General features: G+C 41.3%; 1 protein-coding gene across 1 annotated transcript in view; it reads left to right on the forward strand.

Annotated features, from left to right (window-relative positions):
* PCSK5 (proprotein convertase subtilisin/kexin type 5) overlaps window positions 1-18,597 on the forward strand; it is a 341,064-nt gene that overhangs the window by 89,036 nt on the left and 233,431 nt on the right. Inside the window, exons 4-5 of the mRNA XM_056848984.1 lie at window positions 10,862-11,005; window positions 15,170-15,246. Of these exons, the coding sequence (XP_056704962.1) occupies window positions 10,862-11,005; window positions 15,170-15,246 (221 nt within the window). The remainder of the gene's footprint in view (window positions 1-10,861; window positions 11,006-15,169; window positions 15,247-18,597) is intronic.

Here is an 18,597-nt window from a genome sequence, read left to right on the forward strand (position 1 = left end):
TGAGAATTCGGATGGGGAAAATGTGCATCCTGAGAGTGGCAAATCCAAGGCAAAACTCCCATCACCCTTCTGAAGAGGGGGGGGCCAGTCTGCTCTGGGTCTCCCTCCCCCCCCCCCCCATGCATCCTGTGTATCCCCAACCTGGTAAAAGAACAGAACAAAAGAACTATGGAAATCTTGGGAAAGTGTGCGGATCAGCATGCTGCAAAGGGAAGGGAAGGGAGAGTGTGCATCCAGAGATCATCCAGAGAGTGGCAAATCCAAGGCAAAACTCCTCATACATTCAGTTGCATGAAAGTGGAGTTGAGCGGTTTTGTCTCCTGAGTGCTCACCACCAAGGCTCGCCCCCAAGGCTGCCAGCCCTCTTGGATGGAAGTTCATGGCACTGGACGGCCGGAGCTGTACTGGGGGGGGGGCACAATGATGACCGTCTGTCAAAGTCTGGGAAAGGGGGGGAGCGTCGCCAAGTACGGGGGTGGGGGGAAACGGGGAGCATGGTAAATAGAAAAATTATATAAGGAAACCAGAGGGACTGGTGCTTGCTTTTTGCGCTGGGGGAGGTTATCAGAAGGGGAGGGCTCCAGCAAAGGAGCAGACCAGACTGTTGAAGAATACTGCCTGCTTTGTTCCCATGAAAAACCAAAACTACTTCAGGATTGATGGGATGATTGATGGGATGATCCGCGGCCATGAAAAAAGAATTTAAATCGTGTTTTTTTTGCTCCACTGCAAGAGAGAAGCAAAATCTACTGTGAAAAGTTGGCCTAAGTGTTTTGATCAAGATTGACACATTTCATGCCTAAAATGTAATACTATATTTACTATACTATATTTACTATACTATACTATATTTAATATACTATATTTACTATACTATACTATATATTTACTATACTATTATTACTAAAATGTAATACATTGACACATTTCATGCCTAAAATGTAATACTATATGGTATTGGAGACCCTATTTTGTTTTAGTAGATTAGATCCGTTTACCCCCTCGTAATCATAAATCCTCCAGTCTCTACTGAAGCTGAAATGTGTATGCAGTTCCAATATTAATCCACAACATTTTAAGGATTTGAGTATAATATGACAACACAAATAGTCCAGACTAAAATAACTGGCTCCCTCTAAATCTGTGACGCCCATACACACTGCCTGTTCTCTCCATAAGGATATTGTAAATCCTATTTTACATTCATCTGTTGCCCTGTGAAGACCTATCTCAATAACCCTCATATAACTGGCCTGAGAAAACCCTGGGAGTTATTCTTACCTGGGACAAGAAACACTAACATGTAGTTGCACTCAGCCTGCACCATTTCTCTGTTTAGGAAAGTATGTTTGGGCCTTCTGTGGTAAGAAGGAGATTTTTCCTGAATGCAGAGTTGCCTTACTGATATCAAGAATTAGAGTTATTTCACACATCCTAAGTTTGAAGTTGTGAGAATGAAAATGAACACACATGTGATGCCTAGGTGAGCCTAACCATAGCTCATATCCAGCCATGCATGGTTCCAAGTAATAATATTGGCTCCTTCTGACATCGTGGCTTGGGACTGAACATGGATACTAAATTAATTTATTTTAGAAATAATTGTACACTTTATTCCCCAAATGAGAACCCAAAGTAGTTTACAGCATTACTTTCTCTTGGGCTGCCAACATCCGGATGAAGCCCGGAGATCTTCCAGAATTACAGCTGATATCCAGACTTTAGAGATCATTTCCCTGGAGAAAATGTCTGGTTTGGAAGGTGGGCTCTATGGCATTATACTCCACTGAGGTCCTTCCTCTCCCCAAACCCCACCTTCTCCAGGCTGTACCCCCAGATCTCCAGGAATTCCCCAACCTGGTTTGGCTGCCCTATTCTCCCCTCTTCCATTTTATCCTCATGACAACCCTGTGAGGTAGGTGAGGTTGAGAGAAAGGGTCACCCAGTGACTTTCCTTGGCAGATTTGGGTCAGCTGTCTGAGAGAAACAATGTGAGATTCTCCAGCTTGCCTCCGCAATCCCAAAAAATCACTTGCTCAGACAGGCAGGTCTAAAGCAGGTAAACGTTTATTCAGGATCCGCAGGTACAGCATAAGCAATCTACAGGTTCAAAGCTGCTAATGGCAGTTCAGTCTACAAGCCTAAACTATAAGCATAACGCAATCCCGGGTGCAGTACCAGGCAGGCCTGGGAACAGGGAGATAACAACACCAGCTAGGAAGAAGGGAGTGAGCAAGCCGTAACACCGGAGTTGCTCGCATGAGAGTCAGATTAGGGGGCCGCAGCGAGGGGAACACTTGCAGTGAGCACAGCAGGCCTGACTGATGTCAAGAGCCAGGGATCCAGCAACGGGCCTGACTAATGTCAAGAGCCAGGGATCCAGCAACGGGCCTGACTGATGTCAAGAGCCAGGCATCAGGACGGTCCCTGACAAACAAGCTCATGGAGCTTTTTATACAGTTTTTGGATTCTGGCCACTATATTTCTAGTCACCAAAAAACCCAGATGGCAGAGTGCAATTTTTTAATCATCCTTCCGCAGAGTGAATTCAGCCCATAGCCATATTTGCTGACTTTACTGATGTTTAGCTTTTAATAAGTAGGCATATTCAGTAACCATATCTTAAATCTGTCAGTATGAACATTGTAATTGTTTCAAAGTACAAGAACAGCTCATTACTATGGCAGCCATCTGAAGAAAGTTAATGGAGGGTTTCACATAAGCATTTGCCATTTTCCTGCTTACAAGATACACCTTAATGACTCCAAGCTCCCAATTCACAGTGCATATGCATGCATATGATGCTCTTAATTGTTATATTGCCATCAGTTTTTTTTCTATTATGATGATTTCAATTCAGTTTGCTCAGTAGCTTTCAAACATTTCAACATCACATTGCTTGTAGACTTTTAAAAGGTATATTGAATGGAGAAAATCAAGGAATATGTAGCGATAGTTCATCGCCATGGCCTCTTTGCAATCCCACACAGGAACTGCTCGTGCGCAGGCCAGCCGCGGAATGTTTAGAAAGCTTCTTTTTAGCCCAGCAACAAGGATTGCTCCTCCTCACCTCTGGCAATGGTCCTTCCTGCCCTTTCAGATGCGTGACGGAGGGGCAGGGAGCATCGTTCCCTCAGTTCTCTTTCTGCCGCCACAGTCAGAGGACGCTTTGGAGAGCTTTGCCTGTTATTCAGAGTTTTTTCTTTGATTCTTGTCTTTGTCTTCCTTTGTCATTCAATCGTCGTCTTGTTCCAGGATGGCACTCTTCAAAAAATGTAAGAGTTGTGGGACCAAGATGGCTAAATCGGATGAGCATTAAGACTGCCTCATATGTTTGGGTGAGGGGCACATTCCGTCCGCCTGCCAGGCCTGTGCCCTGTTCACCCCTAACCCTTGTAAAGATCGAAATTTGAGACTCAAAGCAGCCCTGTGGGAATGGGCTATGAATTTCCCTGGTGCCCAGGATTCGGGTGATAAAAAATCCAAGTCACCCGCATCTGCGTCGATGCCTCAATCCACTAAGAGACTTTCAGCAACTTCGAAGAAAGTGGGGTCTGAACCCCTTACAGAGTCTTCTAAGAAGAAGCACTCCTCCTCCTCATCTAAGCACGGGAAAAAATCGAGCTTTAAACCTGCAGATAGTGGGTTGACAGCTCCATCAACCCTAGAGGTTCCTTGATCCCAAACCCCAGAGGTCGGGTTTCTTCACCAGCGAAAGAGTTGATCCCGGTGAGCCAAGCTGAGATTTACCTCAAATTGGCACTTATTCCAGTTGTCCACTTGAGCCCTCTTCAAGTGCAGATCACTGATCCTGAGGCACTCGCTCCCACGCTGGAGGCTTGATCATCAACCCTGATTGGAAGATCTTCACACCCATCTGTATCTGAAGAATGGGAATCCAGGCATCAGCAGTGTTCACCTCAACCTCAAGGGAAGGAGCGTCATGACTCCCGCTTGTTATCCCGATGTCGAGATCAGGATTGTGAGGCTTCGGTTAGTCGCAGACCTAGGACCCCCTCACCCTCAAGGAGCGGCTCCAAAAAGTTTTCTTCGTCAGATGACGACGACGTGGAGGTCTTGCATGGCCACTTCGATCCTGAAGATTTGTTTGACTCACAGACTGGGACTTTTCCAGCTGAGCCACTGATGGACTGCTGTGGATGCGATTCTGATCGGGCTTGATCTCACTGGGGACCGCATTCCCCATGGGGGTACTGTCAATACGAGCTCCAAACTTGGGCTCAGGGCAATATGGTCTATCCTCTGCTGCACCGGCAGAAGGCAGTGTCCTCCTCAATGCCTATACCACCAATGCACTCGGTTCCGATCCATGACCACCGTCGGAGTCGGAGGAAGGGTACTTGGAATCCGGGCATGCTTTGCTCCCTTCACCTGATGAGGTGGTAGGGGACCCATCCCTAGTTTCTTCTACGGAGGACAGTAAGGCATACTCCAAAATGCTTAATTGTCTCACCAAGGCCCTCGGGCTTGAGGAGACCTCCTCGGACCTGATCCGTGATGACCCCATTATGAGAGTTCTTTTTTTCAACCGACAGTGGCCAGTTGAATTCCCATGGGTAAAGGGTATTTGTCAAATTGCTGATACCCTATGGGCCAAACCTGCTTCTGACATCCCTTCGGTGAAGAAGATCGAAAACTTATATAAGATAAAGCAGGATGAGGCTCCTTTCCTGCATCAGCATCCCACCCCCAACTCCATAGTCACTAGGGTCCTTGCCTAAGGCCAGGGGACCAGTCATTCCACCCCTCTTGATAAAGAGGAGAAAAAACTAGATATCATAGGCAGAAAAAATTATTCTGCAGGGGCCCTAGGTCTTAAGGTTTCTAACTTTTCAGCCCTCATGAGCAGATATCAGATGTTCCTTTGAGGCAGGGTGTCGAACCTCCTTTCCTCCCTTCCCCAGGACAAAGCACAGGAAGGAAAGATCCTCCTGGCAGAGGGCTCTAAACTGGGCAAATACCAGATTTCCTCGCCCCACCATGTAGCAGACGCTGCAAGTAGAACAGTGGTGGCTAGTGTCGTACTATGCAGGCACTCATGGCTGTGTTTCTCAAACCTCTCCAGGGATGCCAAGGCATCTGTAGAGGACATGCCCTTCTATGGGAAGGCCCTGTTTAACAAAAATATGGATGAATGGCTCGATAACATTCGTAAGGATAGGATCACTGCCAAGGTCATTGGCATTACCCAACCTACACAGTCCACTTCCGCCAAGCAGAGGTTTCCATACAGGGCAACAAAATTATCAAGCTAGGCCCTACCGTTTCCAATCCTATGGTTATTCCCAACAGGGTCAATCCAAACCCTACTACCCGCAAGCTAAACAGTATCAACCCAAGAAGGGTGGTAGATCCCCTGACCACTCTTCCTATAACAAGAAACCTGCTGCATGACTGACCAACCTGTCTCTATCTGTTGATGTTATCTTTTTTGAGAGATTGAAGTTTTTTGCTGTTAACTGGTGTTCCATTTCTAATGATAGGGTTCTTTCCATCATTAAAAATGGTTACTTTTTAGAGTTTTACAACGTTCCTCCATGTGATTCTCTTCTCCCCTCTCGGGGACCTGACCCGCCACATTCTCCTCCCTCTGTCACATGACCATTAGGCGGGAAGCTGGCTCACTCTTGGCCTGGGATGGAGGGAAGGGGGAGCACTCCAGGCATCCTGAAGCTTCTCAAAGCTTTCTAGTCAGTTGTCCATGGCTGGCCTGCGCAAGCACAGCTCCCATGTGTGCCTGCACAGAAGGCCACTCGATGAACAACAGTTACAGGTAAATACAACTCTGTTTTCTTGCCCCCCCCCCCCACAGAAGCTATTTCAGATCCTGACTTACATTTATGTAACTCCATTTCAATGCAAAAAAAAGTTAGTTTCTAGCCAGAGTTACAGAAAATTTCATTAACTATAATCTTTTCGATCCTTTCTAGTTGATATTTCTTCTCTTATATGCTTTTGCATAATATTAATTCATTGAGGTTGCTTAGCTTACCTTTGTTTATATATTTATTAATTAAAATATTTATATGCCACCCTTCCTGCTTATCCTGGCAGTTCAAGGCAGCTTTAAAAAAGAAAAGAAAAAAAGCCTGGCCTGTCTCCACATATACAATGGGAGAAGAGGCTGCCAGAGCTTCTCCTGGCCATTCTTTATCTGGCGTTGTCACTTGCCTACTCCCCCACCATCTGCAACAAAAAGACTATAGTTGTATGAAAGAGGGGAGATGGGATACATGGCATAAATCCACTGCTTGAGGAAGGTATAGCTAAGCGTAGGTTTTTCCAGATTGCAACCTGGCAGCACTATGGTTGTTCTTCTCTTCAGCTCTATTTCAGTCTGCTTTTCAATATTTCCAGAAATTTCTTATTTGTACGTATTGACTGCATTGATAGCATTTATTTCTAGAAAACAACAGAAAGAGGGTGACTACATTTTGCCTTTTCTATAAAATGCAAATAAGGCAGCCAGCCAATGAAAATAAGGTTATTGAGCTTGCTGAAGAAGCATAAAGTTCAGACAAGGACAGTCTGCTGACATCACTAAAGGAGAGAGGACTCTCCTGGCAGGGATTCAAGAAAAGACGGTTTATAATCTCACACCCTTTTATACTGCCTAAGGTACACGGCTTGTCTGAGCCAAGCAGCAAAACTTCTGAATCATTTCCCTCAATAAGCTGGCTTCAGGCTATTTCTGTCTGCAGTTGAGAGTTGTCAACTGACTGGACAAAAAAAGTCCTGGCCCTTTAATAGAGGTTTAATGACATGTTATTAACCAGGTTAATGCTATTTATTCTGCACCCCACAAAGAACTTCAGCTGCCCATTTCCACACATTAACCTTCTGTTAACAGGCAAGGCATTGTTGTCCAGGCCTGTTGGCAACCCTACTCCCATTAGAGACCTGACCAAATGAATGTATTTGTATGAAAACATATATGCCTAGTAGGATTGCAGACCTCCAAATGGTGCCTAGATTACAACTGGTATTACAACTGATCTCCAGGCAACAGAGATCAGTTTGCCTGGAGAAAATAACTGCTTTGGAAGATGGCATTATACCCCTTTGAAATCCCTCCTCAAACCCCACCTTCCTCAGGTTCCACCCCCAAAATCTTCAGGTATTTCTCAGCCCAAACAACGTTAACAACTACTGTCAGGTGGCTAATATTCCATTCTTGGGCAAGGTGCTCAAATGGGTGGTGGCTGCACAACTCCAGGTAGTCTTTGAGGACACAGATTGCCTAGATCCATTTCAATCTACATTCAGGCCTGGCTTTGGGACAGAGACAGTCTTGGTTGCTCTGACTGATAAACTTTGCCAGGACAGTGACAAGAATGTGTCCTTGTTGATTCTCCTGGACCTCTCAGCAGCTTTCGATACTAGGGCTGTGCACCAAATTTCCCCCCATATTTTTTGGATTTTGGGTTTAATAGACCCGAATTCTTTCAGAAAATCTGAAAAAGCCAAATCTCCATACTAATATGGTTTTTTTCCGGCTTTTTTGGAATATCCGAAAAATTTCGGGTCTGTTAAACTCTATGGGAAATCTATGGCGGTGTGTGGTGTTTTAAGGTAGAGCCACCAAACTTACAGCATAGCTTCAGGTGACACTCAGAAGAACCCCCAAGTTTGGTAATGATTGGGTCAGGGGGTGCACAAAGAGGGGTGCCCCATCCATTCTCCATTGTTTCCAATGGAGAAAAAATGGGGCCCTGTAAAATTGGATCTCTGACCCAGTCTTGACCAAACGTAGGGATTCTACAAGGAGTCACCAGCAGCTATGCTGCAAATTTGATGCTTCTACCTCAAAAAACTGCACCACCCTCCCCCCTCAGATTCCTGCAAAAATTTCCCAGTAGTTTCCTAATGCTGGTATAATTTTCTCTCCATGATTCTCAGCTCTGACATAGCTCAATGTTATGTCCATGGGGATTTTTGCTGGGCTGGGGGGGGGGGCTGCTTTTCAAGATAGAGCCACCAAATTTTCAGCATAGCTGCTGGTAGCTCTCTTTACACAACCCCCAAGTTTGGAGAAGATTGGATCAGGGAGTCTATTTTATGGGCCCCCAAATAGAGAAAAATGCAGACCCATAAAATGGGACACCCCCCCCTGACCCCATCTTCACCATACTTGGAGATTTGTATAAGGAGAGTCACCACCAGCTTTTTTTTTTTTAACGCAGACTTTTAATTAGGGGGCTTGTTTTTATCAGCTTTTTAAATGGTCCCTTTATGGTTTATGGGTTTTTTATGCTGCTTATGTCCAATGGCTTGTGTTTTAATACTGTGGTTTTTAATTGTTAGCCACATCAAGCAGGAGTCTCCTGAGGCAGCACAGAAATATTCTAAATAAATAAATAAAATTGAGCATGGTAGTGATTGGACTAGAATTCCCACTCTGCCCTAGAAGCTCACTTTCTAATGCTGAGCCTGACACACTTTCTCAGTCTAGCCTACTTCACAGGGTGGTTGTTAGGATAAAATGGGGAAGGGGAGAACATTATAAGCCACTTTAGTTCCCCAATGGGGAGAAAATTCAGATACAAATGAATAAATAGTGTAAGAGGGTAGACTTTTTGCTTCTTCTTACAGAGGAATTAAATTAATATTTTCTACTTGATTATATGAATATCAATAAAAGAATAATCTCTATGTTATAATGTGGTCAGGCCAGAAAAATGTGTAGCTCACTGCTTGTATTGGAGCTTTAGAGTACTCTGTTTATGAATGATTTAAAAATGATGTACAAAAGTGGCTTTACTAGTCCCTTCATTGGATTTTTTTGGTGTGTTTCTCCATGAGCATATAGAACCACACATGAGTGTAACAGATTTTTAATGACCCTTACAAAATATCATTTAAAATATAATTAAAACATCAAATAGCACCACTTTGAGGAGACAAAACCCACAGTTCATGAATCCTTCAGTAGAATACAACAGAGAATCATCAGCCTACCATTACTCACCAAGATCCTTTCTGAACCAAATATTTTTGCCGACTTTTGGAAGGTGGCTGCAAGTGAGGATATTCCTTTGACTTCCTTGGTTAGACCATTTTGTAACACATAACTATAAAGGAAGAAGATTGCACTAAGAAAGGCCAAACTTAATGAGACATAAATGTCAATAGCAACTTATACAAATCTAAGTTGAAATGACAGTTTATACAGGGGGAGAAGGTATTTCAGGTAGGTGGGTCTTAGACAATGTTGGCCTTTACAGCACCTTGAATTGAGCCCAGAAATGCACTGGAAACCAATGTTGTTATTTCAAGACAGGTATCATGTGCACCAAACAGCCTACTCTTGTAAACATACCACATGAAACCTGACAATTGCTGTTGAATAAGCACTAATTTTGGTCTGTATGAACTCTCTCCGCTCAAGGAACTTTCTCCACTGTTTATATGATTTATTACAACAAGAGTACAGGTAGCTGACTTGGGCTGAGCTCACTATACCTCGAGCAATAGTTGCATTTACATTACTTTTTGTGCCCATTGAGAAAAGTAAATGAGGGTTCAAAAAAACTCGTAACTATGGTAAGTTCAACAGTTCTGAAACAGAAGGGAAACTATTCTACATTGTACAAATGCCTTATTTAAGTAGCCCAGCCTTACAGACCATAAGCTCTGTTGGCCGCTCTATTTGGCATTGAGGTTTCTGAGTAAACAGAAAATGAGAAAGGTCAGAAAAGTCTCTGTAATCAAATTGTTGTGCACATGTTTCGTTTCATGAGATTGTAAGACAGTAATGAATGAATGGAGTGTTGTTGGAGCAAAATACAGTCTTTTCCCACTTATCTTCCACCTTTATGCATTCCAAAATGCTAATACATTGCATGGAAGTTTTGAGTACAAGTGGGTAGGAAAGGAAAGTGAAGGAACCCTGAGAGCTGTCATGGCTAGAATGTGTTGCTATGATACTAGTTCTAAGAATTTATTTGTCTCCTTTTCTACTCATTCTTGCTGAGCCCAGGGGAGCTGGAGCAAATCACCACTACTGAGGGTCTGAATAGGGTACGCATTAAAAGAATTCAGTCTCTCTGTTGTGCAGAGAAATGGGGTGGGGCCTCATAAGTGCCCAAATGTCAATTTCATTTCTTTATAGATTGGCCTGCTTCTTACAAATTAAAGATATGTATATAAGAGAGATCAAATCAATTGTTACTTAACATAAATTCTTAATTCTTCAACAAATGAAGCCTCAGTCTTTTGTCATTATAGTTAGCTGCAATTCAGTAAGCACCTTACGCTGCCAGTATTTAAGAGGATTGTTTTGGTTACAGGTTCTTAGCTGCTGTTCATCTCCTGCTGATGCTGTACTAAACATGCCAAGAACCCCCTTTTTGTAGATATAAAAGAATCTGGATGTTTCCAGACAGCTATTCCAAAAATTGTACAGTATGTAACCCTGTCTCCCCCTCCCCCTTGTTTTTCCATGGATATTTAGTCCAGGCACTTTGTCTACTTTTGTCTTTGCACAGTTGGCTATGCTGAAAAATAAAAATGCATTTTTTCGCATGTGTGGAAGGCCCCCGAAAGAGCTGTTTTTATTGTCTATGACTTCTCACATAATAACAATTAAGTAGTCTGATAACTATTCCTTTGTATGATAAGCAATGTCAAAAGAAACAACTAGAACTATATTTTCATCTCATTGAGCATTGCTTTTTAAATTATCTTGCTGTTTGTTAATTAGAGCATTGATTGTCTCTTAAAATCAATATACTCATTTGCTGATAATTTAATTGGTTATGCTAATAAACAGGCTAATTATCTCCCTGCCCCTCACTATTCACTAATCTCCTACTTCCAATTTTTTTTATTCTTCCTCTAGCACTGCAGTGATAATACAAACCTCTGTCAGTCAGATATGAATATTGTAGGTGCCTGGAAGAGAGGCTACACTGGAAAGAGGATTGTGATCACTATCTTGGATGATGGCATTGAGAGAAACCACCCAGATTTGATGCAGAATTATGTGAGTGTCCATAGTGTTCTTTTAACTGCTCCTTTACTGTTATATATACCATACTAAAACTGCTACGTCAATTTTTAGATGTACTTGTGTTTTTTTTTTTAAGATGGAAAAAATGAGAGGGAGAAAAAGCTGAACAAGAAAGGAGAACTGAAGAGCTATAATCAAAAATGAAACCATGTTAATCTCATTGACATCCATTTAAAATACTAGCTATGTTTGTAAGTCATTAATAATTTTCACTGAATTCAAAGCAACATTTTCATAGCTTTGTTAGCCTAATTAGAAATTAAATAAGATCAGGTAATCAAATCAGTTTCTCCAGAGTTGTCTCCTGATTTTATATAACTAGGTATCCCATTGTTTTGAAATGACCTCTATTTTAGTTGATGAATTTATCTCTTTTTGCCCTGATATATATAGCACTTATCCTGTTTCAGAATAGTACTAATCCAAAGAATACCCTGTAGAATGCAATGGAGTCATTAGATGCACCTAATTGGATGGTTAAGAGAGAGATTCCCCTACAGGTTTGAGGGTGGGGGGAAGTACTATTCACTGTTTCCTAATGCAAAAGCTTTTGTCAGGTAGCGTATCATGAGTCTTTTTCAGGTTCAGTGCTCCTGATTAGTCTCTAGGTCAGGATCCAACCCATGTTTCTAACCTTAGAAGTTAACCTGTTTAAGGATGTGAAACCTCAGGTGATACTCTGAAAGCAATATAGCATGACACTGAGAAACTTATGTCACAATTATGAAAAGAATGTGCCTCAGAATACGCCTAGGGCTTGTGCACACCATTCCTTCTTTCTGCCCTTCGTGCCTAGCTTGAAAATTGAAGACTTCCTGGCTCTGGATAAACTGGTGTGTGTGTGTGTGGAGACAAGCATTTAAGTATGAGGATTTCAGAGACTTGTTTCATCAAGATCAAAGCTTGGTTTGTTCATAATATCTCCGGTTTTACAAACAAGACATATCAGTGGCAGAATCAGTTCATCCCTTGTTGACTATCACATAGGTTGGGTGTCTTAATTTAGTTTTAGGCTACAGTTAGAAGTAATCCTATTAGGAAATAAGTCCTTTAAAATCCCTGTGACTTAACTTTCATCTAAATAGGATCAGTGTCTCAAGTACGTAGATAAGACTAATTTTTATTTCATATATAGTGAATATTTAGGAATTAATCTCATGGCATCTAGAAGGAAGTGAAGTTTTAGATGTATGGCACAAAGCAAGGTTGCTAACCCATTTTTTTTTAAAAAAAATATCTAAACCAAATTCCATGCAATGTATTTGCTGGAAGTGAAGTTGTGGCAGATTTTCCCCGGCCCTCCTCCCTCCCCCATTGGTTGCCAGAACCTTACTGGAGGTTGTGCAGATCTGGGAGATGATGATCAGTAAAAGCAGTGACTGTTGCCTTCTCCTTCACTACTGGCCCCAGCTGTGCCACCAGTGCTTTGTTTGACTGGGCAGAGATCTGTCCCTGAGTGCCAATGGTCTTGTGCTCTGCTGTCAGCATGTGTGTGTTTGTGTGTGGGTTGCTTACCCCTCTTGTAAATTATAGAAGACGAGGAAAAACCTTGCACCCCAGTAAGTCAATAGTTCTTTCTTGAAGTGTTACTTATAATATACACTTCTGCCTATTCATATGTTTAGATCCATTTGGGGGGCTAATGTTATTGCCTGCATTATTTATTCTAGCAGTGGTTATGCTATAAATGAATAGGAATTAAGATAGCAGGAAAACTTCTTCACTGCTCTGGCAGTCAACTTTAACAATTTTATCTGTAACTTGCAAAGTAATTTTTTTAAAAAGGGTTATCAGCAAGGTTTGATTGTAATCCGAAATTAAAATAGTTTAACATTAGTCGCTTGTGATCATATTGCACATTATTATTATGTGGAACACTTTGCATGAGATCTTTGACAAGGCATAGTCATTTTTGCTATTTTGCATGGACATGATTATTGTTTCTTCATAAACTTAGTTTTATTGTTTCAGTTAAACAAGCAAAAACCCATTTAGCACTCATAGCTTATCAGAGTTTGCTAGTTTTAGTCGCCAGCGTGGTGTAGTGGTTAAGAGCGGTGGTTTGAAGTGGAGGACTCTGATGTGCAGAACCGGGTTTGATTCCCCACTCCTCCACGTGAGTGGTGGATGCTAATTTGGTGAACTGGATTGGTTTCTCCACTCCTTACCCATGAAACCAGCTAGGTCACCTTGGGCTAGTCTCACTCTCTCAGCCTCACCTACCTCACAGGGTGTCTGTTGTAGGGAGAGGAAGGGAAGGTGATTGTAAGCGGTTTGATTCTTCCTTAAGTGGTAGAGAAAGTCAGCATATAAAAACCAACTGTTGTTCTTCTCTAAAAAAATCTTAGAACAAATTTCACTGATGTTCTAGTGACAAATGTCCATAAGCAAGGCTTACAATATATTGGTATGTCATCAACCTTTATTGCTCATTGACAAAGTCTTAAGCAATATATTGATATGGAATCAATTTTGAATAAAGATGAAATTTAGAAGAATGATTCTTGTGGGTTATCCGGGCTGTGTGACCGTGGTCTTGGTATTTTCTTTCCTGACGTTTTGCCAGCAGCTGTGGCAGGCATCTTCAGAGGAGTAACATTGAAGGACAGTGTCTCTCAGTGTCAAGTGTGTAGGAAGAGTAATATATAGTCAGAAAGGGGTTGGGTTGAGCTGAATCATTGTCCTGCAAAAAGTATCAAAGGTAATGTGCTAATCATTGTCCTGTAAGTATCAAGATAATGTGCTAATGTGCCACACCCTCATTAGCACATTATCTTGATACTTACAGGACAATGATTAGCACATTACCTTTGATACTTTTTGCAGGACAATGATTCAGCTCAACCCAACCCCTTTCTGACTATATATTACTCTTCCTACACACTTGACACTGAGAGACACTGTCCTTCAGTGTTACTCCTCTGAAGATGCCTGCCACAGCTACTGGCGAAACGTCAGGAAAGAAAGTACCAAGACCACTGTCACACAGCCCGTATAACCCACAAGAACCAATGAACTCTGACTGTGAAAGCCTTCGACAATATTTTAAAAGAATGACTTGCCATTTCATTCTACCATATCAGTTATATGGAGCAACAAAGATAAATAGCTGTTTGTGCTGTTTTCTACGGGGAAATGTGGCAAAACAAAACCACATTTCCCACTCATTAAAACTTGCATGTTCTTGAAGATAAGAAGAGTATGTTATACAGGAGCTACTGTTAATAAAGATATAATTTTCCAAATGGATTTATCTTTCTAACAATGGCATCCTAAGAACACTGTCCTTTGAGTTAGTCCCTTGAATAGACTTGAATAAGTTTCTGAGTAGACCTGCTTAGGATTGCTGCCTTAAGTGTGTTTAACTTTTTTTTTTTTTTAAATCATTTTTAGTTAAGGGTACAGAAGAGAAAAGGGGGAAATCAAACAGATGAGATTTTACAGTTTTACAATTCATACATTGCCCATGCCCAGGCTATCTGAACCCATCTACTTTGTACCCTATAATAGCCTTTCTAATATTATACTAATATTTAGCTCTAAATTTACCAAATATTCCAAAAAACTATTGATAATTATTAGTTATTCTATTGCATGGTTCATATCTAAAACCCTATCAGAATCGTATGTCTTAATTGCTTACTGTACCTATTTTGTCACTGTGAAGTTTTATCAGATAAAGGCCTACAGAACAGAGCAAAACTTTGTAACCAACACATACAAATATTTCCTTAAGGCAAGTAATGTTCTCTTAGAATCATTTAAATAACTGTGCCTTTTTAAAGATAAATAAAAAGAGTTCTTTCACTGATATGGTGAACAGGATTAAAATGAAAAAAGCAGTTTGAAATACAGTAAGTAAAAAAAATAATTTTTGACAGAGAGAAGAGGGTCCCTCAATCCATCTTAAATATTTCTAAACATAATTGCATATATAAATGTAATTTTTGAACACGTGGTTCCTTCCTAAATCAGGCAGCAGCAAAGAACTACAGGAATGTTAGTGAACCTTATTGCTCTCCTGTAGAAACCTGCTGAGGAATGCACATGTTAGATGAGTCAGTGCCTAATCAGTGAGGCTCTGCCCTTCATTCTCATTCATTTTCTTGTCCCCTTTCACTTTTGCTTTGGCTACAGGACCCAGAGGCCAGTTTTGATGTCAATGGTAACGATATTGACCCCATGCCTCGGTATGATGCCAGCAATGAAAACAAGTAAGACCAGAGCTCTGTGGAATGTGTGACGTTTTAAATGCAAATGTCTTTATCAGTAAAATGTTCTTATTTTGACAAACATATACACTAATAGCACAGGTGTAACACAGATCAGCATTGTATTTTTGTTGGAAACATTTAATTAGTAACACAATGCAAATGTCTTGTATATGTCTTGCATTCTCTGTTGACGGGCCGTCCATTCCTGAAGGTGGTAGTTAGGTGACAGCCAGGGATGGTGCAGCTGCATGAGGCTGGAATTTAAAAAATATATATATTTAAAAAAAAAAACACCTGTGAAACTCCCCCATTGAGCTTCATAGGGCTACGCCACTTATTTTGCAGGCTTAACTCTACACCAATAAAACTGCACATTCCTGGGGCAGAAGGGCTTTGAAAGCTACCTAAAGGCAGCTCTGCCCCTGGGGATGCCTCCCTGGACGTCGGCACGAGCTGTACTTGTATTGGACGTTGGCGTGAGCTGTACTTGTACTATACTTGTATTGGCATGAGCTGTACTTGTACTGTACTTGTACTGGACGTCGGCGCGAGCTGTACTTGTACTGAAAAATCCTGCTAGGGAGGCAATGTCAGAGCATGAGGCTCTGCATCACTCCCCGGAGTCGGTATAAGTCACCCTGTGCCAGCGTCCATGCCACTTTGCGTGGTGCAAGTGGTATGGATGCCAGCGGTGGGGTCATGCCAGCTGCTATCTGCTCCAGCCCCCCTTTCAGGGCTACACAGTAAACCAGTGGTAGGAGGCAGCATCAGATGAAGGCCTTGCCCTCTATACCCTGTTTGTTTGGCCCTCTGGAACAACAGATTTGCCACTGTGTTAATATGCTGGACTAGATGAACCACTGGTCTGATCTGGCAGTCTTATGTTCTTATTTTCTTATATGTCTGCAACATACAAATTATTCATTATTCATTTTCCCCATCTTATTTACACATACTTAATGCTTCTATGTGAAAGGAGTTACTGAGCATATATGTTTATAATGCTAAAGCAGCTTGAATTAAATTTGGATCTGTTATTTGTTCTAGAATGATTTTGATGATTATATGTGCTGATAATTTTTGATATTTGCTTTCAATTCTGATGTTTGAAAGCTGCTGAAAAGAAAATGCACTCAAGCAATTTCAGCATGGTTGCCACATCTTGCAGAGAAAATTGCCTGCCATCTCATATGTTATGCTTAACTTAGGTAAATGTGTGTAAAGTTAAAATAGGCTGTTGATTAGCTGTGTGACTGAGATAGCAATTAACACAATTTAAAAGTGTTCAAGGGGTAAACATCAATTCTTATGTAGATTTTAAAAGTTAGTTTTTTTGTTATTTAATATGGTTTCCCATATTTGTGGCTGATTAGATATTTCTAGTTCAACTATAGATCTCTCCTGCAGCTTTAATATATGATTTAGAAGTTACAGTTAACTTCTGGCTAAGAATGAGGTGGCCAATTACAGGCCTTTTCTAGGGAAGGTGATAGAGCGTGTGGTGGCAGAGCAGCTCCAGGGCTTCCTGGAGGACACATCTGCCCTGGACTGATTTCAATCTGGTTTCAGGGATGGGTTTGGTACCAAGATGGCTTTAGTTGCACTGGTGGGCAATCTTTGTTTAATGTTGGATAGGTGACATTCTTCTCTGTTGATACTGATGGACATCTCAGCAGCCTTTGACACAGTTGACCACTCCATTCTTATTTGGCTTTTTCAGGAATAGCCTATTTGGCTTTGGGGGGATCCCCAGGTTCTGGTGTTCAGTAAACTCAAAGTCCAAAAATTACCAAACTGCTAATTTCAGGTTTATTTTCGGTTCGGGTTTATCGATATGCACAAGCCTACTGGCTCATTAATGACCAAATCCTTCAAAATTCTATCCAAGAGGTAGGCTTGCTCAGCGATCTGTGCATTAACACCCTGTTGGGTCTCGGAAAATCCAGGCCCAGTTCTTACATTAAAAACACTGCAAAAAAATAAAAAAGATACAATACGATAAAAGTTTATTGTTTGTGGCCAAAGGGCATCACAATCTGTCATACAAAACATTCAAATAACATTCAAATAACATTTGAATTTGCAGCGTATATCTGGAAACATGAGTAGTGTTGAGGCACCATCTGTAGTTCTGTAGTTTTAAAGTTTTTAAAGTTTTACATCGGGATTTTATTGTTTTAAATTTAGATTTTGTGGTTAATTTTATTATTGACGTATTAATGTATCCTGTATGATGTTACCCTCCCTGAGCCAGCTTCGGCCGGGGGTGGGGTGGGGCTATAAATCACAAAATAAATAAAAATGAATAAATTAGAACAGTCTGAACCCCAAGAAGCTAATAATTAAACACCCTGTTTAAAAACAGCTTTAGCCCGGATTTTCTTGGCTGCTAAAACAGTGACACTTTGTAGAAAACATCAGGATTGGCATCTGATAGGAGAAAGCAGCTTCTCTGGATCTGTAAACAAATTTAGGCCCTTTAGGAATGCTATGAGAAATCTAAATCTGGGCTCTGTATAAAGAGGACAGAATAAGGTGTAATGCATTAGGTCCTCTGGAACTGTGGCTCCACAAATAAATAGGTGAGAGACCCATGGTATTTGGGAGTAATGTCCCACTAACAAAGCTGTTAGCATAGTTTGAAACTGGAGGGAGGTAAAAGCTATTCTGAGGTTATGGAAGAGGATGAGGATAACAAGGAGTCAGGGATTTTAGCACGGTGGCCAAAAGATCCCAAAGATTACTCTTGTCTTGTGGCACAGAACGTCTAGGCGGAATATATACATTTATACACAGAAGGCTTCCAGTATGAAGACTCTTAATTAATAAGGTCTGAATATAACTTGGACAATTGTTTTCTAGGATCTCTACGTCGACCTTTAGGTCAACTGTGATAAAGACCACCAGGCCACCGCTAGCCCCTCCCCTTTGAGTGGAATTTAACCACTGATGATACAAAAGCCCAGTATCCCTGAAGAGTTGGAATTTCTGACTCTTGGTTCCAGGTTTCCTGGAGGCATACAATATTGAAAGTACATAAAAAGGTTAACAAGTTAGGATCATAAAATTTGTTCCTCCAACCTCCCAAGTTCTAAGACAGGATATTTAATTGTCATTCACAGCTGATTATTTTGTTCAGTTCACCCTCAGAGTCCCCCCCCCCCCCAAAAAGGCATCCATTTTTGGAAGCAGTCACATTTTAATGTATTTCAGACAGTTTTCTTACTTTGGGCCCAATTGCCAGCAATTATTATTGATGTTTTAGTTATGAAAATATTACTCTATTACAATTTGTGAAAAATGATAAATGAACCAAATCACATTTTTATATTTTTTTAAAACAAAGTTCTC

This window comes from Euleptes europaea, chromosome 4 (assembly GCF_029931775.1).
Source record: "Euleptes europaea isolate rEulEur1 chromosome 4, rEulEur1.hap1, whole genome shotgun sequence".
Lineage (NCBI taxonomy): Eukaryota > Metazoa > Chordata > Lepidosauria > Squamata > Sphaerodactylidae > Euleptes > Euleptes europaea.